This window comes from Mesoplodon bidens (assembly GCF_964165515.1).
Source record: "Mesoplodon bidens genome assembly, chromosome: 19".
NCBI classification, from domain to species: domain Eukaryota; kingdom Metazoa; phylum Chordata; class Mammalia; order Artiodactyla; family Ziphiidae; genus Mesoplodon; species Mesoplodon bidens.
The window spans coordinates 29,452,244-29,474,778 of NC_138179.1; the positions used below are offsets into that span (position 1 = coordinate 29,452,244).

Genomic DNA, 22,535 nt, shown 5'->3' on the forward strand with positions numbered 1-22,535 from the left:
AAGGCCACCTGATGTGCACATGACCTGCTCAGGGATCCCAAGGTCCTCCTGACAGGGCCACTCACAGGGCTCCGGACTGCAGGCGGGGTCTCTGGGTGCCTGGGCCCAGGTCAGAGAGCAGGAAGAGTGTGCGAGTTTGGGGCACAAAGGCCTCGGAGCTGCCGGGCCTCACTCGCCCCCATTCCAGGGGCACTGGCCGGCTCCCCGCAGGCCCCCACCCCGCACCCTGAGTGTGCTCACCAGAGGTACCGTCACATCCCCACCTCACGGGTGACGCCCAGCTGTGCTCTCAGCTGCGGAGGGTCCTTGGGTCCCCACGGCCTCCACCAACGTGGGTTGACCGAGCCCCCAGGCTGTGCTGGGAGCTGTACCTGGGGAAGGGCCTGCTCTGGGGGCCGCGGAGGGGCGGCCGAGAGCCTAGGAGTCGCTCTCAGCAGACGCCAACTGCTCAGACGCGGACACAGAGGACGGAGAAAGGTAACCAAAGTCCTTTATTTCTCTGTGAAGTTCGGGGGGAGGGCTGGGCCTCAGCCCTGGTCCAGGAGGTCGTTGCACTCCAGGCTGTCCAGCTCACTCCGCACATGGTCGACGTACTGGTCGATCTCCTTCACACGCCTGCGGTTCCTCATGATCTCGTCCTTGTGAATCTGAGGGGCAGATGGCGGCCGGCTCATCAGGCGGGGATCCTGAGCCTGCCTTCCTGACTCCGTTCCTCCCCGCTCCAGCCCCGCGTGCGAGTCTGCCCCGGGGTGGGGGGGGCGGACCTCCAGCGTGGGGTTCTGCTGCCCCGAGACGCCTGCCCTCGGCCACGCTCACCTTGTCCACCAGGTGTGCGCACCAGGAGTTGACCCTGGTCACCAGCTCGTCCTCCCAATTGTCGATCTTCAGGAGGTGGACGTCGTGTGAGGCCCCGACCGCGTTAACAATTGTGTCTTTGTCGACAAAGAGCTGGGGATCCAGGAAGAGCAGGTGAGGGCCTGGACCCGCCCCGAGCGCAGAGGTGGTGGAGCCCGAGGGGACGGGGCCCAGCTCCCCGCAGGCGGAGGCGGCACCCAGCCCGCATCCTGCTTCCTCGGGCCCGTCTCAGGTGACCACGCCATCGACCCGGCAGCACCAGTGCCCGGAAGGGGCCCCCGGGCGGCAGGGCAGTGCCTGGGGGGAGCGTGCCCTTCCCAAGAGAAGGCAGGGCAGCCCCGGCCACCTCGCCAAGGGTCTCCAGTCTGACTTGCCTGAAACCTGCCCGTCGGGTGGGCAGCACGAGGCCAGCCGAGGGGCACAGGGCTCCTCTGACGACAGAAGGTCCCACAGACCGATGGGTCTCTGCTGTCAACCCAGTCGGACCTGGGGTCCCACCTGGGCTCCCGCCTTGTTCCCACCCGCTTCCCCGCCGTGGACAACGCTGTGGGATGCGGCCCCCACCAGGCCCGGCTGGTTCCAGGTGTTCACACGTGAACTGGCCACGTGCGCCCAGCGCGGCTGCGGGTCCACGTGGTCACTTCCCAGAGCGGGGAGACCTTCACTGGCGGCCGCTTCAGCTTTAAGTGGAGGCGCTTCGTGTCGCCGCCGACAGCGAGGGACCTGAAAGCCCTGCGTTGTAGAGAGGGCACGGCGGGTGTGTACACGTGGGTTGTCTCTCCTTTGGGAATGGTTAACCTAATGACCTCCAGAATACGGTCTATGGATCTTGAAATGTTAGTGTCTTTGCAAAAAGAGTGTTCTGAGCCCCTGTTACTAATACGCTCACTGATGGTTAGAAACAGAAACCAGACTTTTATCGCCGAGGGCCTCATCTGAAAGCCCCTGTCCTGCCCGTGTCCACCACCCACACGCTCCCTGTCATCTCTGAGCCTCGGTTTCCTCACCTGTGAAAGGGAACCACACTGGCACCTATGTCACCGTGTCGGCTTGGAGATTAAAAGGGCAAATACACGTCAGAGCTGCTCAGGCAGCTGGCCCCCGGTCCCTGTCAGCTCCTTGTGATTATTCCGCTTTAGTCAGGGCTTGCTACCCCGCGTTTTGTTGCTTAAACGTAAGACGGTGTAGCATCTCCTGCTACAGGTGTTCCTAAAGGACAGAGCTGATGGGCCCGCAGAGGGAGGGGTGTCCAGCGGGCTCTGCCGGCTGCCCCGTGAGGCCTCCAGGGTGGCACCCGATACCAGTGCTGCCTGGGAGCCCAAGGCAGCCCCTTAGCCCAGAGGCAGAGCCCCATTACCCTGGGGCCTGGGACCAGGGGCAGACCCAGAACGCCCACTTTGTCTACAGTGAGGGCTCAGTGCCCGGGCTTGGCATCTCAGACTAAGGTTTGAATCCAGACTCATCCTCACAAGACGAGGTGTCCTCACAACACATCTTGGGTGAGACCCTGTCTCCCCAGCTTTCCCATCTGTAGATTGGGTGGGAAAGCCACTTTCAGGGGTCCTTTGGTGAGTTAACCAAGCCCATGCAAACCCCACCCAGTCAGCAGCCTGAGTGTCCCAGGGCCGCGGGAACAGGTGTCAGATGGCGCCGTGCAGAGCCACCCTGGAAGCACCCGCCCAGGTTGCTCACCTCTCGTTGACTTCGGGGCCTCCTTTTCTGCATGTCCCAGTCCTGAGGTGTCACAGACCCCGGAGCCTTGCGACAAAAACTCCACGACCACTAGGTGGCCTGTCAGGCGGCTCCAGGGTGGGCTCTTGGGGGCAGCCTTACTTCAGGCTCGGGAAGGTGACCTCTCCCTGTGTCTGGGTGTTTGAGGAGGCCCTGCCACCTTGTCGCTGCCCTGGCGACTGTCTCGGCCCCTGACAGAGGCTGTGGGGTCGGAACTGCTGGTCCCTGCCTGCAGGACTCCACCAGTACCTGACAGCGGGCGTGGTGAACCCGGCACCCCGGGCGGGGGCTGACCGAGGTGGGGAAGAGGCCACTCCTGCCTTCCCCGGGGGCCCGTATGTAGTGTGAACAGTAACCTAAGCAAGTCGACGCGAACACGATAGCTTGGAACCGTGACAGCGGCTCTGACAAGGATGAACGGCTGTGATGGAGAGACAGTGGGCCTTTGGGAAGGTGATGGGGGGCCTCTCCAAGGAGCTGGGTGTGAGCTGAGATCTGAAAGACGGGGAGGAGCCGGGTGCACGACGGCCTGGGGGAAGAGTGTGTCAGGGCGGGGCGCGGCGGAGACCTTGCTCGAGGACTCACTAGGGGGAAGGAGTCCCAGGTCTCTGGCTGCTGCGTGGAGAAGAGCAGTAAGGCCAGGTTCCCGCAAAGGGCGGTGGTAGCTTGCCTTGGTGGAACGCGGAGGAGGAGAGAGGTGAGGGGGGCAGTGAATGGTGAAGGAAGGAAAGAGACCTGGAGCCCCGCGATCGGGCAGAGGCCCCAGCAGTGCTTCCCGCCATAGAGACTCGGGGCTGAGACGACCTTCCGGGGAAATCTCGGACCTCAACCTCTATTTGTCGCTGCCTCTCTTAGAAGGTGACAGAAGCCCCACAGAAACGAGCTTTGGAAAAGCAACCTCTCAGTAAGTTTGAAAGCACTTAATTATCACAAGCTCCTCTGTAGCTGGGCTGCACCTGGGTGCCCACCAGCTGCTTTGCTTGTTAGCCTATCTCGCCTGCCTACCACCCCTCTTGCAGATGAGGAGACTGAGGCTCCGGCAGGTTTTTCAGGCTTTACGGGGGCTGCGGGGCGGGGCTGCGTCTGCCTGGCGCCTGGCCCGCCCCCGCCCCCGCCCCCGTCCCCCTCCCCCCGCGCTCACCGGACGCACGGCGTCCGGAAGGTCCTCGTCTAGCTCGCCTTTGACTATCTTCTCCAGGGTGGTGATGGCGATCTCCAGGAGCTTCTCGTGGTGGTGGTTCTCCAGGTCCCGGCACTGAGCCATCGTGCAGCGTGAGTTAAGCAAAGGCCGGGCTGGAGCAGGCCGGGCGCGCCCTCCCCTGCGCTGGGCCCCGTGTATCCCCGCCTTCAGGGCCCTCCGACTCGCCCGCCACGCACCCGCTCGGGGTCCCTCCTGGTCCGCTCCCCTCCCACCCTTTCTCCCTGCAGCAGCCGGAGTCCCGGCCGCCCCTGCTGTGCTGGCGGCTCTCACACTCTGTTGTGACCTAAAGGCCTCCTCTTGGAACCTCCTCTCCCCGTCCTCTGGGCCTTTGCACAGGCTGCCTCCTGAGCCTGCCGGGAACGCCCTCCCCACCTTTCCAGCCCGTCCCTCTCGCCCACCCTCAGGTCCTCACTTAGTGGACCCTCCTTCAGGGAGTTTCCCGGCCCAGCCTCCGGTCAGCTGCTTCCATAGCTCTGTCACCCAGCGGGATTGTGGGCCCAGGAGGGCAGGACTGGGGTGACTTCAGGGCCCTGAGTTCAGGTGGCCAAAGGTCAGGCGTGCCCCCAGTGCTGGTTCCTAACCTGACATTTAACCCGTCTCCTTAGAGATGATGTATTTGTCAGTGGCTTCAGCATAGAGGTCACCCCATCCCCAGGACATGTGCACCTGCAGTACGGGGTGGGGGGGCGGGGGGGAGGGTGGCTTTGGGGATGTGGTCTCCTGGTGAAGTCACCCATTAGAGAACAGACGGGCCAGGACTTGTGCTGCAAGCAGTGGCCTGCAGAGCCACCCAGTGGGCATCCAGACTTCTACTCTAATAAGGCGCCTTTGTACTGAGGGTCAGGAAGTATTCCTCGAACATTCCAAGTGGTTGGCAAATCTCCATCCTTTGAAGGTGGGCTTTTTCCCTTGGTGGCAGCGGGAGGGGGCAGGCATGTGACCCCACAGGGAGCCACCTGGAAGGGACCCCACTTAGTTGCATCCTGCTTAGCTGTGAAGAAGCTGTACCCTTCTGTGCCTTTTGTTTAAAATGCAGGCACCTCCCCGCGGCCCCCTGCAGAGGGCCCGCAGCGCCTCCCCGCAGAGGGGCATCAAGGAAAGGATATAGGCTTTGGACGTTTTCGACAAACAGTCCCACCAACTCGATGATGTTCCTTTCAAACATGTTAATAGTCTCCTGGAAATGATAAAGAACATGCATATTTAGACATGAACTCCACCGAACTGCACCAGAGCAAAAGTTCTCCTTACCACTCAGCGGGCAGTGACCGCAGACCTTGAGGGTAAAGACCAACCACCTGACCTTCCCCAGGTGGCGCTGTGAGCCGACCCTGCCTCTCTCCCGACGGCTGCCCCCAGCCGTCACCCTCCAGCCACTTGGCCTCAGTCACCCCCTGGGGATTTAGTGTGACACCTTCTCCAGGCCTTTGCCTGTGCTGGTCTCTCTGCCAGGAGCCCCCCCCACCAACAGGCACACACAGAGCTCACCCCGTCCTTGGGGTTCTCAGTGGCATCTGCCTCCGTCACCTCCAGAGAAACGGGAGGGTCACTAGGAGCCAGGCTGCCTGCCAGCTCCACTACTGGGTGTAACTCGGGACATTGTTAACTTCCCTGGGCCTCAACTTCCCACCTGTGAAATGGGTTCCCTTCGCATAGTACGTGTCTCACGAGGTTGTGGTGAAGCAGAAATGGGTTTCTTCGCACAAAATGCTTTGCAAGGTGCCTGGCAGAGAGGAAACCCTTGGGAATGCCGGCTGTTACCCCAGGCCTCTCACCTGCAAGGCTCCCACCTCCCTTCCTTAAGGCACCCCTGTATTGCTGCATCTAGTGCTGAGCAAGGTGCCCGGGCCTCACCCAGAGGCCCTGGGGAGGGCTGCTACCCAGTGAGCCCACAGGATGGGTCACGCCCCTGACCTACTCTAGACTCCAGGGGCTGCAGGGTGGGCCAACAGCACAGGGAATGCACCTGAATCCGAGGACTGTCTACAGACTGAGCTAATTATACATTTTTTAATGTGTGTAAACCCTCTTGTAACAAAAAAAAATAGGGCCATTGAAAAGTACGGCTCCACTTAGTAGCTTCTTGGCAACTAGTAAGTCAAGCACAGGTTCTGGTGAATTGCGGGATGTTGACAAGGGGGTCCTCGTGCTCGGAAAGGTTGGGAGCCGCTGCCTGAGCCTCCCGATGCCCCCCCAGTGGGGAGCGAGCGTCTGCTCTGTGATGTGCTGGGAACCTGGACGAGGGAGGCATCGAGGAGGTGCTGGCAGGGGGGCCATGGCAGCAGGTGGGAGGTTCCGTTTGTCACTGCTCTGCAGGCCCCCGCCTCGGCCGCCAGCTGCCTGGTAAACAAATGCGCAGGTCGGTCTGGCCGCCCCGGTTTCACGTAGCAGCACTTCGTTAGGCTCCTCGCTCGCCCCGAGATGCAGTGACTACAGGCTGCAGTGCCGGGAGCCTTCGTTCTATCCCGGAGTGGGGAGTGAAGAGCGGGGTCCATTTTGTTTCTCGACAGCTCCTTGGGTCTAATAAAAGACTCTCCCTGGGCTTCCCTGGTGGCGCGGTGGTTGGGAGTCCGCCTGCCGATGCAGGGGACACGGGTTCGTGCCCCGGTCTGGGAAGATCCCACATGCCGCGGAGCGGCTGGGCCCGTGAGCCATGGCCGTTGAGCCTGCGCGTCTGGAGCCTGTGCTCCACAACGGGAGAGGCCACAACACTGAGAGGCCCGTGTACCGCAAAAAAAAAAAAAAGAAAGACTCTCCGTGCCGCGGTTCTGCACTCTTCCTAGATGGGGAGACCGTTCCAGAGGAACGAGCTCACCTCTCATGCTGCACAAGGGCCACCTGTCATCTCAATGACTGAAAAGCACCAGAAGCACAGAAAGCTTTCCTGTGACCCGCCGAGTAGCTCCCCGGAAGGTGCTCCCTCGCCAGGTCCTTGCACAGGAGCCGGGCAGGGCCGTCGCGTCACGTGTGTTCCCGGGGCCCCACCTCACCTCCAGCTGCTCCACCAGCTGCATCTCCAGCGTCATGAGCACGTTGAGCAGCTTGGTGATGTCCTCGCCGTGCTCTGCCATCTTTATCTCGAAGTTGGTCAGTTCAGACTCGTCTCGGATGGAGCTTAAACTCTGGAAACAAAACCTGTGCTTTAGGAATCCACAATGAAGTGTAATTCCTGAAGTGACAGGTGGCAGTCTGGTTTTGTGGGTTGGAACTTGGATTATGGGGTCGGACTGCCCAAGTCCGAGTGTCAGCTCCACCCCCTCCACGGCGGAGGCTGTCAGAGCAGAGGCTCTACCAGCTGGTGAGTTATTAGGTGTGGAAGGAGCCATGGCTTCAGAGTCACGTGGACCTGAACTGGGACCCGGCTGGGTCACCGTGGGACCTCAAGTGACTCCCATCTCCTCGGGTGCAGGGACAGAGAGCCTGAGCTTCACGAAGCCTGGGGATGGGGCGCTGTCTGTGAGGCCCTGGCTCACCATGGGCTGACTCCCAGCCCAGCGGGGCTCTGTGGGGGAGGTTGGAACACAAGGTGGGCCCTGTCTTGGGGGAAGCCACCTGGACCCCCGCAGCACCCCATGTGCAAGTAGCTGCCAGGTCCGTCTGCAATGAGGTGCTCGTGGGCTGGAGAGCGCGGGGGTCTGAGCCGCACCCAGTACGAGCTGAGCTGTTCACTGACGAGGGGCCTGGGGGCTTGGCCGGCACACGCAGTGTCCGCGGAGTGACCAGGCGTGACTGGGGGGCAAAGGGTGTTTGTGGTCATGGCCACCCCATCTGGAGGAAGATCAGGCTCCTTCCCTGTATCAAGCCTAATCTGAAAGCAAGCGGCTTGCCCTGTGGGTCTTGGGTCATCAGTGGCGTAGGGGCCGGGCCTCTGGCGGGTGGGCACCTGGAGGAGGAGGGAGGGGCTGGGGGCGGGGCCTACCAGCAGGTGCTTCTCCTCGAACTTGGTGATCTTGTGCTTGCCCTGCTCCTGCTTTTCCCAGACGGCCTCCTGGACACACCCCATGAAGGTGTCGAGCTCCGCCTTCCGCTTCTCCTGCTGCTTCAGGCCATACTCGAAGATGTTCAGGCAGATGATGACGAACTTGTCCTTGTAGGTGAGTGGCTGTTAAGGAAGCTCATGGCTGCCTGGGGGGCACACACGGGGGTGGAAGCAGCCCCCGTGGCAGAGCTGCAGTTGGGATTTGGAGTGTGAATCGGTGGTTGGGCATCTCCACCCTCAGCCTGAGGGATTCAGGGAGGGGCCTGTGTGGTGGGGGCGGGGCCACAGAGCAGAGGAGAGAGGCCGGGGGACCTGAAGGGGTCAGGAGCCCGGGGGTGGGGGGGCGGCCAGGGAGCTGAGCAGTGTGTGTTTTTGTCTCTGGGGCCCTGTTGTCCAGGCTGTCTTTGTTGCTCGGCGGCCACAGGTGCACAGGGAGGCTGCAGAGGTCAGGGGACCGCAGGCTCAGGGCAGAGAGCCCCAGGTTCAAGGCCTGGCGCTGCAGCTGCTTCTATGGCCTCCTCGCTGCTCTGGGCTGAGGGTTCCACATCTGTAGCGCTTGCCACACGAGGGGTGCTTAGGTGCTGAGGTCAGGCGGGGCTGCAGCCTAGGGCCAGGCTGGGAAGAGAGCTGACCCCTCCCCACTCTCCTGAGCCGTGGGTGTTTAGGGGCAGGTTTCTCTCTCTAACTCGCTGTCTCTGCTCAGTGTCCACCCTGAGTCCCTCAGCCACAATGACAAGCGCCCATCACATCCTCTGGGGGAAGGGACGCAGACTCAGCCCACAGCTCCTAACTGCACAGCCTGGACAATTCATCCTCTCCAAGCTCAGTTTCCCCAACTACGAGAAGATAGTTGGAGTCCCGTATAGCACCCACCCCATGGGGTGGTTGAAACAGTTTAAAATGCTGCATGCAGAGTGCACAGCAGGAGCCCATAAACAAGGTAATGAGGGTCAGAGTCACAGACACGGTCAGCCAGCCTCTATCTCTGCCAGCCTGGGCCCTGCTGACCAGATACCCATGTGTCCCTGTGCTCACAGCCGACCTGGTTCTCGAGGCCCTGGGTGCGCCACCTGATGCCCAGAGTGGAAAGGGAGCCCCCCGGACTCCCACGCCCAGGCCCTGGGGGTGGCCGTGACCCAGAAGGGTATGTCTGCACGAGCTCGCCCACGCCGGGCAGGTGGGACAGCTGGCTACCCTCCACGTCCTCGGCGTACATGCTGTCAAACAGGAAGGGGCCGTTCAGGTGCTCCACGAAGGCTGCCTGCGGTCAGAGACACAGTGGGCTCCCTGGGCAGGGCCCTGCGCTGGGCACCAGGGCCAAGGGCACCTGGCCCTCGGGAAGGCAGGCTGGGGAAGGGCAGGCGATGGGCCCAGCACAGGCAGGGGTCCAGAGGCAAAAAACTGAAGGGTGCCCAGCTCGGTCCGGCCGGAGGAGAGGCACCATGGAGAGGAATGAGCTTTTCTGGCTGCCCCCCTATCCCCCCGCCTCCCCCCACCGCTGCCGCCAGGAACCAGCCAGGGGTCTTAAGGACAGGGGCTGCTCTGAGAGATGGTTCCGGCACAGAGTCCCCGGCCCTTGTGCTGGAGGGGGGCCTGGGGGCTGTGGGATGAGGAGGGGCAGGTCCGCGTGCTGCCCTGACTGAGGTTCTGGCAGCCCAGCGGCCCTGGGCACTAGCTATTCTCAATCAAAGGACAGGCTTTGGGGGCCTGGGCCCTGCTGACCTTCATGGCACTGGCCCATGACCAGCGGCAGCATCCTTGGGCGGGCGGGGTGGGCGGGGCAGGTCCTCCCACTGGGGGCCTCCTACCTTGTGCCCCTCCAGCTCCTCCTGCCGGGCCTGCTCGTCCTTCAGCCGGGCCTGCGTCAGGTTCTCCCTGTGCTTCAGCTCGTCGATGCTGTACTGGTGCTTCATCTCCGCCAGCTCTTTCTGTTGGAGGATCGGGAAGCGGCATCGTCACTGGGGTCGTGGGGTCCCTCCTAGCCGCTGGCCTCTGCCGTGCCTTGGCCTCTCCAGCGTGGGCGGGGATCCCCTCCCCGCAGCCCTTGCCAAGTATTCTGAGCCTCAGGGAAATCAGTGGGGGAAGCAGCACAGGCAGGCCAAGGGTCTGTGGGACATCCCTGGGGTGGAGGTGCCCAGCGCAGGCTCGGCCACTCCCCCAGGCCTCCCCGGCCAGGCTCTGGCCCTCTCGTAGGGCTGCACAAGGGAGAGATGCGGTGGGTGCCCGAGCCACAGGCCCTCGCCTCTGGGCCCTGCCACCTCTGGCCCTCCTCCACCCGTCCTGCGTATCCCCCTGCCTGCGCTGGGGGCTGCTGGAGCCCCAGGTGACACCGCCTGTGCTAAGGCTTCAGGTACAAACACCGCCGACCCTCTGTGCTCCAGTATCTGCTCCGCCCCCCCGCCCCCTCCTCTCTCTCAGGACCCTGGCCTGCACGCCCTGACCTCTCCCTCTTATGCTGTAAGCCCCATGCCAGCTTCCAGGTCCCTGAATGCTCACCACATCATGAACTCTGCTGAGAACCACAGGGTTCTTCTCCACGGGCCTCTGTCTCAGCAGGACAAGCCCTGAACCCCAGCGTCGCCCTCCTGCCTGTCTCCCCCGCCAACACAGAAAGCCCCCCAAGCTCACAGCCCCCACCCATTCGTGTGTTCTGCTGGGACTGTCCACCGTTCCTCAGGGCTGCGCCAGCCTTCAGGCACAGCCCCGGGCCCAATGGAAATGGGGAGGCACCCCAAGAGCCTACCCTCAGCCCTGGTTGGCCTCGGCTGGGCCCGGCTGTCCTGCAGCCCGAGCCTGGCAGCACCAGCAGGTGAGGGGCTTGGGGCTGGCCCGGGGACAGGCAGCAGCATGGACGGGGGTTCCAGGTGCCCCTACTTTGCGGGGCTCTGCTCTTACAACCTTTCCCTTATTACTAATCTTGGTGCTTCTAGGCAAAGCCTCTAAGTTGCGGAAGGAGGCTTTGTTTCCCGCAGCACAACGGGGTGCCAGGCTGGGCGGCCTGCCCCCTGTAGAATCTTCTGGGGAAGAGGAGAAACTGGCTGGGGAGAGGCTCGGGAACCGTGCAGTCTGGCTGTGCATTTTTTTTGTTTGTTTTTTGGGGTTTTAAAAAAATATTTATTTTATTTATTTATTTGGTTTTGCTGGCTCCTTAATTGCAGTACGTGTGCTCCTTAGTTGTGGCGTGCAAACTCTTGGTTGCGACACGCATGTGGGATCTAGTTCCCTGACCAGGGATCGAACCTGGGCCCCCTGCATTGGGAGCTCGGAGTCTTAACCACTGGACCACCAGGGAAAATCCCTGTGCATGGTTTTATGATGAGTGAAATACACCCCAGTAGCTCTTCGGCCTATTCCAAGCATTTGAGCCCACGTTGCCTTTCAAATTAGTGTCTAAATGCAAAAAATAAGACTTGAGAGTCTTGGGACTTCCCTGGTGGTCCAGCAGTTAAGACTCTGCGCTCCCAATGCAGGGGGCCCGGGTTTGATCCCTGGTCAGGGAACTAGATCCCACGTGCCACAACTAAGACCTGGAGCAGCCAAATAAATAAATAAATATTTTAAAAAAAAAACAACCTGAGAGTCTTGGAATTCAAGATTTCAGATTCTTGTCCTGTTCTGGGACAAGAGAAGGCCATGGTCGGAGGAGGGGCAACTCTCTGGGCACCCCGCCCCTGGCTGTTCTACGTGGGCCCCCCAGGAGGACGCCCGTGAGTGGAGGGCTCCACGCTTGGCAGGTGGTGTGGCAGCCAGGATGGCAGCGTCAGCACCGAGACCTGGGGGCCAGCCCCCCTCCCTGCTTCCGCTGGGCTCTCCCCGAGCCCCACATCACCACAGGGCACCCCCCAGGCACAGGCTCCTTTCTCCCAGGAAAGGTACCAGCTCCCAGGGAGAGGGGTGGGCAGGTCCCTGTCCCCCCACTGCCCGCGCCCAGCATGCAGGGATATCCCGGTCCTGCCACCAAAGGCCTCGTGTCGGGCAGGGTGGTTTTTCCAGGGGGCAAAGCACCACAAACATCATGCTGCAAAGGGCGGGAAGCTCACAGCAGGGGAGTGGGATGGAGGCAGGGGCGGTCAGGCCAGGCCGGGCAGTGGACCAGGGAGGGGGGCTTCCTCCCGGCCCTGCTGCCAGACCGCCGGGCCCAGCTCCCCACTCAGCACCCCGGGCGCGGGGTCCCGGGGGCCTCTCTCTGGAGCCGGTGCCCTCGGCTCTGAAGGCGCTACCTTGAGCTGTCATGGCGTGGAGGCGAGTCCTGACTCTGCCCTGAGCTGCTGACCCCGCTAATCGCCCACCCTCGCTTGGTCCCCCGACTTGTTCACCCAGAAAAGGAGACGGCGGCCTCGAGGTGGCAGGTGGCACGACAGTGACGGGGGCAGTAAAGGCACCTCGAGGAGGGCTGCCCTCCGCTCCTCCTGTGGACGCGCCCCTCCCCAGACACCAGGGCCTGCACGCTGACCCGCGGGGCTGGACGCACGAGGGCCACACTACCATGTGGTCGTCGATGCGCCGGAAGTCCAGGTACACCAGGTCAGGGAGGTAGGCACAGATGAACGTCCTGTAGTCCTCGGCCTCGGCAACCGGGTTCCCCGAGAGGCTGAGCGTCCGCAGGTCCCTGAACCGCCGCAGGTAGATGATCTGGGGAAGAGGGGGGTCGCCTGTGTCCTCTCTCCGTCCTCTGCCCGCACTGGGTGGAGCCACGAGGGAGGAGCCGTGGGCTTTGCCCAGGACCCGTGGACCTGGGTCCCCGTCTCCTCTTCCGTAAGGTGGGTGCAGGGATGTGGCGCATAGGTGTTGAGAGGACCAAATGCCACACACTGTGAGGGCCTCCACCTGCTCCCGTAACGCCCTGGCTGTGCCCATTGCTGCTACTCTCAGAACGGGCGGCCTTTTCCAACTGTAAAGTGCTGTGCAAGGCCCAGCGCTCCTAAATTCAACGGAACCTGATTTACGGTTGGCCTGGACCAACTGGGTGGCAGCTGGTGGGACGTCCACTGACGGCCGTCTGTTCTTCCTGTTGTTAGTAACCGGGGGAAAGTCAGCAGGACGCCAGTACCTCATGTGACAGCATCTCCTGTGCTTTCCTGAAGGAGTGTCTTTGTCACTTGTTTATTCATTCAACAAAGATCACTAAGCACCTCCCAGGCCTCAGGCATGTGCCAGGCCTTAGGGACACAGTGGGAACAAAGCCCTTATAGCAAGAGCTGGCACTCTAAGGCAGGGGACAGGAATGTTTTAAAAGTAAGTAGAATCATTGCTGTTCGGTGTAAGAAGAACTCAAAGGGGGAGGGGGTGGAGAGGGGGCCTTAGGGACCATGACAGAGGGTTTTCAGTTAGGACTGAGGCCTCTGAGGCCTGAGGGAGCAGCCAGGGAAGAGCAGGGGCGAGTGCATTCCCAGAAGCAAAACCAGCACAAGCAAAGGCCCTGAGGCAGGAAAGAGCGTCCTGTACCAGGAACTCAGCAAGGCCAGGGGAGGGAATGGAGCTTCCACAGCAGGGCGGGGCATGGCCTGAGAGTCAGCGTCCCCTCCACGCCCAGGCCTGGACCTGTGTCCTTTAAACTCTGCAGTGTCCGAGGGACAACAAGTCAGAGGAGATCTGCTCACGTGTGGCCCTGGGTACTGGACCGACCCAGGTAGGAACAGCTCAAGACACTCAGAAGGGTTTTCACAAGCAAGATCTGCGGCTGTTGGGGTGTGCCCTTAATCTGAAAATTCCTGAATAAGCATCATTTCCTGCAGAACCCTCCTGTGCCTGGTCCTGTAGCAGCCGCTCAACCCTGACTGACTCAGCCCTCACACCGGCCTGCCCCACAGGCCACTGCCCTACCGTACAGATGGGCACGTGGGCCCCGGGTGCTGAGTCCCCGGCCCAAGGCCGGGCGGCCGGGAGCCCGTTAAACCTCAGCTCTCCACTTGCACCTCCCTCAGCTGTCCTGTGCGCCCCAGCCCCGCAGGGCAGAGGGCAGCTGAGCAATCAGGTCTTGAACCCTGGCAAGAGGTGGGTTGGGTTTACCACCTCCCAGGAGCGTGCAGGGCAAACCTCTCAGACCACAGGGCCTCACGGGTCTGGCCCTCAAACGCAGGTGAGCAGCCGGCACCTGACCCGCCCCAGGCCTTTCACCTAAACCGCCTGGCCTGCCCAGCCCTCTGGTCTTGGGTGGGTGAGGGCCTGTCACACTGAGGGGCACCATGGGGGAGATTTCTCCTGCTCTCTGTCCTGCTAGCTGTGGACAAGGAAGACTGTGGCCTGGACTGCTGGGTCACAGCCGCGAGGAGCCTCACCCCAGGGCGACGCTAAGGACGGCTGAGCCGAGAGGTGGATCGGTTCCCTCCACTCAGCCCCCTGCTCCAGCCTCGGCCGTGGCTGTGATGGACGCGGCTGCAGCACCCATCTCTACCCTGCTCTCCGAGCCCCACCCTGCAGTGAGGCCGGGAGGGAGTTAATGCCGGGACGTGGCTCAGCCACGGGGACAGGACTGGGGCTGATGCTTGGGCCCCAGCCCTTAGGTGTTCACTCCTGCACGCCCACCCAGTGGCATGGAGCCCCCATCACGCACGGCAGCAGTATCTGTCACACCCCTGCACGGTGGCTGCGGTTGCCCCGGGGTCACCCGGCTTCCTGAGGTCACCCCGTGGCACCCAGGGCCCTGCCCCGCCCGGCCCTGCTGCCAGCTCACAGGGACTGTGGGCAGAGCGAGCATCTCTGGTCCGCAGGCAAACCTCCATCCCTGCTGCACTCACTCCTGCAGGGGCGAGGGGGTGGGTGTTCCTTCTGAAACGCGGGCCTGCCCTGGGCACACGCAGCGTAGAGCCCCCCATGGCTCTCCTCCGCCGCTCTGGCTGCCTGGCCCTGGGCACCGCCCTGCACCCGCACCCCGACCCTTCCAGTGACCCGGGGCTGTTGGTCTCTGTACCCAGTGAGCATGAGCCAGATGCCCCACGGCCGAGGGGTCCCCACCCCAGCAAACGTCTGCTGAGTGAGTGCGGGGGCAGGGAAGGAAAGATCCCACCGGGGCAGGGGCACAAACGGACCCACACGTGGGCTCTCGTGGCCTAAGATGGTGTGTGAACGTCATCGAGTCTGGAATTCTGGCTTTTATGGGATAAGGGGAAAGTCGGAGGCTCAGCCTGCGGTCCCCCCACCCCCCGGCGCCCTCTCTCACGTCCGTCATGTTGCTGATGTGGTTGTTGCCCAGCGACAGCACCTGCAGCTTGACCAGCGCGTCCAGCGAGTCGATCTTGGAGATCCGGTTGTTGAACAGGCTCAGGTCCTCCAGGTTCACCAGCGTGTCCAGCCCCTCGATGGCCTCAATATTGTTGAAGGACAGGTCTGGAGGACGGCTCCGGGTTAGGGTGACTGGCCTGAATCCAACTCCCCCGCCCCCCCGGCTCTGCTGCCACCTTCCCGGCCCCGGACTCGGGCAAAGGCTCGCGTCTGTGCAGCCCTCGTTCTGGGATGGAAACTCCCTGGTGCGTCGGGGCGGCGCGCCTTGGGGTGGGGGAGACCCGCGCGGGCCGGGCTGCCCCAAACTCCAGGCCGAGCCCCGGCTGAGACCTCAGGACCCCCTCTAGCCCAAGTTTCTCATCTTTGGGAATAAAACTGCTTTTTCGCCACCATGAGTCTGGGGGTTTGGTTGGGGTTGGTGTCCTTGAACACCGTTGGCCCAGAGGCCCGAACTGGGAACATTTCAAGAGCTTCACCTAAAGCCCTCTCATGCATAAAGGGGACTCAGGAAGTCAGTTTGGCCTCCCTGGCGCCTCAGGGGACGCCCACCCGGGACACCCTCCCTACGCCAGGCCCTCCCCGGGCGTTTCCTCGTTTGTCATTGCCTGCAACTTAGGGTTGAGGGAGCCAAGATTCAAAGGGGCCTGGTGGTCACGTGCTGAAGATCAAGAGCACCTAAGGAAGGCAGGGTGCAGAGTGCGGAGGTAACGTGTACAGAACCGGCTAGCACGTTGGCAGAGCGGGACCTGAACTGGGTCAGCTTGCTTCCTTTTGCGCCTGCAGCTGGGCTCTGCTCTTTGCAGGCGTGCTGGTAAACGTTTAACAAGGGGGTAGGCGCAGGCAGCCCTGATTTGTAGCTCTTGCTGACTTTGGTGGTGTAAATACTCCCACTGTGGCCAATTTCAAGCTACCAACAGGACGGGCCTGAGTGTAAAGCTGGGACAAGATGTGGACAGTCAGCTTCTGGGGGCAGTGCCAGCCGGCTCCCACTCGCCCCCAGCGCTGGGACAGCTGACCGGGCCACCAGCCAGGCCTGTGCTTGCAGGCGGGGGCAGCGCACGTGGCTGGACAAAGGCAGGCTTCTGACTCTCTGAGGGGGTAGCCTGACCTCTTGCCAGAACTCCCCCCTCTGGCTCTCTCGCCGCCCCCCCCCCAGAACACTGGGCATCACAGGGGCATCTCACGGGACCCGTGACCCTTGTTTTATGTCTGCGAGACTGCAGGGCCTGGGTGCTCTTGCCTAAAAGCAGGGCCTTCAGAGGGGGTGAGGCTCAGGGTCTAGGCTGACCCGCCCCCTCTCCTCCTCCATCTCCTGGTGGTGCAGGTGGGCCGCCAAGCCCGGGACTCAGCATTAACGGGTGCTGGGCTGCCGGAAGGGCTTGTCTGGGCGAGACCAGGGTCTGGCAGTCAGGAGACCTGGCTCTGGTCTGCTCTACTGCCAGTACGTGCAGCTCCAAGTCCACCAGCCCCTCAGCCTCTGCACCCGTGAGATGACACTGTAATCCTGCCCCGGGGGGGTTGCTGTGGTCTGGCGGCTGTCCTCACAACCACAGCTGAGTGTCCTGCAAGCTGGGAGGGACCTCAATGCTCCAGGTTGCCTGTATTGGGAAGCAGCCTGACAGGATGGAGGGAACGTGGCTTTGGGATCAGACAGGCGTGGGTCTCATCCCAGCTCTGCTGCATCTTGGTCATGGAGCTCTGGGCAGTGCCCCAGCCTCTGGAGCCCCTCGGGTGGCTGGGAGGGCCAAAGGAGCCATCTCAGTGGGCTCGGGAGCTCCCAGCCAGCCCCGCCCCTCGTTAGATGCCCGCTGCCAGACGTGAAGGGTGCCGCCCGAGGCCGGCAGGTGGACGCAGTTCGGCAAAGCCCCTGCCGCCCTGGCAGTGAGGGCTGGACCCCTGGAGTCAGGCGAGCCCCCTGCTCGCTGTGACCTCAGTTTGCTCCCGTCTACAGAGGGGTTGCTGTGCAGTTAGAAGGCCTCACACGGAAAGCACACGGGCCATGCCTAGCAGGTAGAAAGTGCTCAGTGCACGCTAGCATGGGGATGGTTAGTTCTGGTTTGATCTGGACCCCCCAAATAGCAGGGCCCTCAGTTATCTGTCACCCTGAGTCTAGAGTACCTAGACGGAGTCCAAGCTGCTGCCATAAGCCCTCTCGGGCTGGGAGGTTTGACAGTTGGGGCAGATGTTTTGCCCTGCGGTGTCCAAGCACATACGTGCTGAGCTTTGCCCAGCGCAGGCCCAGGTTTCCTTGCTCCCAGCAGATGGAGCTCCTGCCGCACCGGGGCCGCCACAGGGCTGGCAGGGAAGTTTACCCGGGGGGTGGGGGGGCAGCCTCGGGAGGCGTCACTACGGCTGGGGGACACGCGGGGGGCTCACCCAGCCAGACCAGGCGTGTGAGGCTCTCCAGGCCCTCGATCTTCCCGATGATGTTGTTGTCCAGCTGCAGCTTCCGCAGGTTCTCAAACTGCCAGAGGCTATCGATGCGGAGGATGTCTGAAACGATGTTGGACGCGCTTTGACTGGTTCCGGCCCGGGTCAGGGTTAGGGTGTAGTTCCAGCGTCTTGGGGGCCGGATGACTGATACTGACCGTGGGAGAGGCCCCAGAGCCCCGCTGCCTTCCCCGGAGCGCAGGGAGCCCTGGAGGTGTGGGCCCAGCTCCGCGGAGCTCGGGGTCCCTGTTGGTGCTGCTGTCTGGGGCCACCACAGGGCCGGGTGGGCCCGCGCAGGGTGGAGGGGGCCGGGCCCTCCAGGGCGGGGACTCACAGGGCTCCCCCTCGGAACACCTGGGCTCAGGACACAGGGCACGGGCAGGGCCCCCCGGGGTGGCCAGTCAACTAGTGAAGCCGTTTGGAGGGTGCTCTGGCCACACGGACGGAAATAGTTAATGTCTGTGCCCACTGACCCTGCAGCGTCTCTACCTGGAATCACACGCTGTGTGAGTGCCTGAGGATGAGGCCCTGAATGTCCATATACGGGGAGGGGATGAATCGCCCCACAGAGGGAGCTCCTGACGTCACTGAAGTGCCTGACCCGACGGCCGCTGAAGACCACCCCCTGGTCAGGCAGCCGACCCATCCCCTTGCTCCTGAGCCAGGCGGAGCTTGGTCTCTGTCACGGCTGCCAGGAGCTCTGAGTAATGCTTAGTGTGACAAGCACACACTGTGTGTGTAAAACTCTAGAGGCCTGACCTTGTCCCCGGTTCTCTTAGAAACCACATTGAGCTGTTGTTTACATGCCTCTTTTTCTATGTTTGCTTCTGTAATGATTCCCAAAACATAAAGTTAGAATATGCTCATTAAAAGAACTGAAATAGGGCTTCCCTGGTGGCGCAGTGGTTGAGAGTCCGCCTGCCCATTCAGGGGACACAGGTTCGTGCCCCGGTCCGGGAGGATCCCACATGCCGCGGAGCGGCTGAGCCCGTGAGCCATGGCCGCTGAGCCTGTGCATCCGGAGCCTGTGCTCCGCAACGGGAGAGGCCACAACAGTGAGAGGCCCGCATACCGCAAAAAAAAATAATAATAATTAAAAAAAATAAAAGAACTGAAATAATATAGAAGTGAACGGAGTAAAAAAAAAAAAAAAAGCCCTAATAGCCACACATTCGGGGCAGCCATTTCAATATTTATTCAGACAGGCAGGTGCCCCTCCCAGCTGCCCACCCCAAGCTGGGTCTCGGTGGGGGGGCGGTGGGCAGCATTTCTCTGACCCAGGACCCTGTCCCTCCCGGTCCCCAGGGCTGCCTGGGATGGACTCTGTTCCCCAGCTCTGTGGTCACATTTCCTGGAATGACACCAGCCCCACCTGTGCTTCTGGGGCAAGGCCCAGCCCCACCCCCACATCTCCTGGTCTGGATTTTCCTTCTCGGGCCCTGGCCTTAGACTGACGGCCTTGGCTGTGGTTGACCCTGCAGACACCAGCCCTGGGCGGCTCCCCCACTCCTGGGCGCCCTGCCTGGCGCACCTGTGTGCTGGCTCTTCTCTAGGCATCAGCAGTTCACGTGGAAAATCCAGAACGACACGAAAGAGCCAGATGTATTTGACAGTATGACAGGGCTGCCCAAAAAGCCCATTCAATCTTCAACAGAGACACAGGATCTGCCTCTGCTGCCGCTGGCTTGCTGCAGCCTGTTGTCATGGCTCCCTGTCCCTCCTCTGCTCAGGACCTCCCTGGGCTCCTGCCTCACTCACTCAAAGCCAGACGCCTTCTTTCGCCCCCGAGGCTGATGCTAGGTGATCCCCGCCCGACCTCTGACCTGCTTCCGCACAGGAGCGCCTGCCCAAGGTCCTCGGCACTGGCGGTTCCCTCTGCCTCGACCGATTTGCCTGGGTCTCCATGTGGCTCCCAGCCTCACCTCCTTCGTGACTTGGCTCACCTGTCACCTCTGTGCTGAGGCGCCTGCCCGCCCGACCACACTGCACCCCACTCCCCTTCTCTCCTCTCTTGCCTCTACTTCTCTCAACAGCACACGTGTCCCCCTCCCTCGAAGGTCAGCTCCACGAGTCCCTGGTGTGCAGAGCAGCGCCCTGCCTGGGACAGGCATCTGCTACCTAGTGGGGGAGGGGCAGCAGAAGGAGGTCCGAAGACCACTCCGCCTCCCCTTTAGCCCTTTCCCGCCGAGAGCCTTGGGGCCCTCCCTGCTCTGGGTGGCCTGCAGGCTCCGTGAGGCCGGGCCGGGCCTGCCGTGCGCACCACATCCCCGGGCTGACTCGGTAGCCCCTCATGGTCACTGGGTGACCCGGCAGGCCAGCGTGGAGGCCCAGGACACAGCAGGAATGCGAATCAGCCCGGTCCCTCTGCTGTGACCGGCCCGCGCCAGACATGAGGGGTCACAGGACCCCCGCCCACCCGTCCTGCTTCCTCACCTATACCCTCTGCCCGACTCGCTGGCCTCCTTTAGTGAGCCGGGCACCGGGCCTGTGCCGTCTGGTCTCATCCTCCCAGCCAGCGCCTGAGACACGGATTCCAGTCACCCCGGTTCACAGGTGGGGTGCTGAGGACCTGCCTGATCCCAAGCCACATCTCCCCCCAGGCTGTCCTGCGCCCCGGAGGGGACCCCCCCTTCTGTTTCCAGTCCCTCTTCTGAAGCTGCTCCCCCAGCACATGGCCTCCCCCGACCCTGCACCTTCCTGGCCACGTGGACCACCGTCCTAGGTCCCCCCAACCTTTGGGGACCAGTGTGGCCTTTGGGGGTCACTTAAGACTTGGAACGGGAGGATGTTACCTTGTTTTGTTCTTACTCAGAATTGGGAGTGTTGTGGCTGTTCTAGTGCCACCCACACTCGGTATCAGGCTTTAAAACCGCCCGTGCTGGTCCCGTGCCTTCTGACCCAGGCAGCCCGAATGCAACCGTGGATCACGCATGGAATCGGGGACCCCTGAGCCCGCCCTGCCCTACCCCACCCCACCCAGGATACGCACTTTGGAAGTCCAGCTGCAGGGACAGGACGTCCTTGAAGAGGATGCCCTCCTGCTTGGCCAGCTGCCCGGCCTCGTCTCGCGGGCCCTGCTCCCCAACGGCCAGCTTGAGCATCTCATCATCCATCACCCTGGGCTCCATGTCGCACAGCCGGTTCATCCTCCCTGGAAAACACCACGTCCCTCGCCCAGGCCGCTGCTTCTGCCTCCCTTTGAGGCTGGGGTCTGGCTGGGGTCCTTCCACGGCATCGTGGGGCAGCATGGCGGCCATGGCACTCTGAAGGCGGCCCCCTCCCGCCCTTGGCCGCTGTACCCAGGCTGCTCCGGGGCCTCTCTGGACCCCCGCCCGCCTGGCCCCACGAGCAGGCTGTGACACCACCCCGATCCCGGTGTCCACACGGCTCTCTTCAGCCTGTGGAGCTCAGCTGCGCGCACAGCCGTGGCCGCCTCATGCCTCTGGCTTTCTGCACCCACCCTCGTCGGGTTTCTTGGCACCAACCACCGACCACAATCCTCGGAGGCCCCCCTTCCCTGAGAGCCTCACCCTCTCCAGGTGGCCATGTCTGTAAGCTACCCCCCTTCAACTGCAGCTGCCCAGCGTGTGGCCACTGGTGGACACCAACCCAAGCTGGTCATTCGTGTCCCCCTCCCCCCTGAGAGACGTGAGCTGCGGCCAGAGGACAAAGTGCCCATCAGAGCTGGCCAGGTACATGGTGAGTGAGAGAGTAAGAGGGCCTGGGGCAGACGGACAGACAGAAGCAGAGATGGGAATCTGATCCAGCAATAAAGGCGAAAGGATGGACAGACTGACACAGAGGCTGCCTTCTCCTTGCTGCCTTCCTGGCCCCTCCTGTCCCGACCCCAGGCCCCGGGAGTGTCCTGACTTCGCACATTAAATCCTCTTTTCCTTAAACTAACCCCAGGAGGTGTCTGTTGCTAATGGTCCAAAGGGATTTGGCTGAGACGCTAAGGCACAGGGGGGTCTGTGGGGTGGGTCAGTCACGGGCGGACCTGGGCTGCTGTTCGTGGCCGGACAGAGCCATGGCCCTGGGCAGCCTGACCTCACTCCATCATTACCAGCTGTCTTAGTGAGAACATCCAGAAGGGCTGGACCCTGCAGGAGGGCATGTGCCACTGGAAACTCCCTGATTCTGCCTCCGAACCCTCTGGAAACTCAGTTCTCCCCCTACTTTCCACCCTGTTCTCACCTCCCTGCTGGCTTCACCTTTTGCCTTGGCCCCTGCGTCCCCACAGCCAGGCCTCCCTGCCCCGCTGGTCCCTGATGCTGGGCAGCCCCGCATTCTGCCTTTCATTCCACCGAGCGCTACTGGGGACACTCCTGACGTTGGGCAAACCAGGGTGGGCCTAGCAATCCTGCACCTGGTCTCCACGACTGCCGCTGCCCGGCTGCCCACCTCCCCTCCCCCTGCCCCTGCCGTGCAGCTTATGCAAATGTGCATCTCCTGTTTCTGGAGTGTCCATGACCCATGGTCCCAGGGCCTTTAACTTTCACGGGTCCTTTTCTCCTGCCCCCACCTCTGCCGCCCCGCCCCCTTCTCCTCCAGTGCCTTCCTGCCTCCCAGTCTCTGCTCCATCTCCTCAGGGTGATTGACTCAACTCCCGAGGACGTTTCCAGTCCTCCAGCTCCCCATCCTTCTGAAACAATTTTTTCTGAGATTTCACATAACTTGACACCAACTTGTCTTTGGGGAAATTTTAATGCGCTGCATTTAGCAGATGTTACCTGAAAGTGTTTGTGCTTTTTTTTTTCAAAGAAAAGTGCTGTGCTTTGGGAAACGATGCTTAACTCTGATTTCAAAACTTTGGCTGACTTCTCATCACTCCCACCCCACCAGGGTCTGGCCCCTGTGACAGGTCAAGCCTGCTTTCCATCAGGGCCAACAGTCACCGAGTGATGTGGAATGGTTGTGATTGTTACACACACAAGGGCAGGACTTGCATCTTTGGCAACTAACTTCGCCTTCCAAGCCTTTGACTTCCCACCTGTAAAAGATGGGTAACTCTTCCCTCCTACATTTGTTTAAGATCATTCATTTAGTCCCCATACGTGTAATGAGTAGCCACTACACGCTGTGAATAAAACTGATCTCCTTACCTCTGTTTCAGACCTG

General features: G+C 62.0%; 1 protein-coding gene across 1 annotated transcript; it reads right to left on the reverse strand.

The window, feature by feature from the left end:
* Positions 1-69: 69 nt before the first annotated feature.
* Positions 70-21,762, reverse strand: DRC3 (dynein regulatory complex subunit 3). The gene is made up of 12 exons (XM_081218103.1): positions 20,407-21,762; positions 17,364-17,480; positions 14,926-15,092; positions 12,252-12,398; positions 9,575-9,694; positions 8,923-9,027; positions 7,707-7,889; positions 6,778-6,909; positions 4,894-4,964; positions 3,728-3,851; positions 817-948; positions 70-647 (listed from the first exon to the last, which is right to left on the reverse strand). The coding sequence occupies exons 1-12, from the start codon at positions 20,672-20,674 to the stop codon at positions 528-530; spliced, it is 1,686 nt and encodes a 561-aa protein (XP_081074229.1). The 5' UTR covers positions 20,675-21,762; the 3' UTR covers positions 70-527.
* Positions 21,763-22,535: the final 773 nt, after the last annotated feature.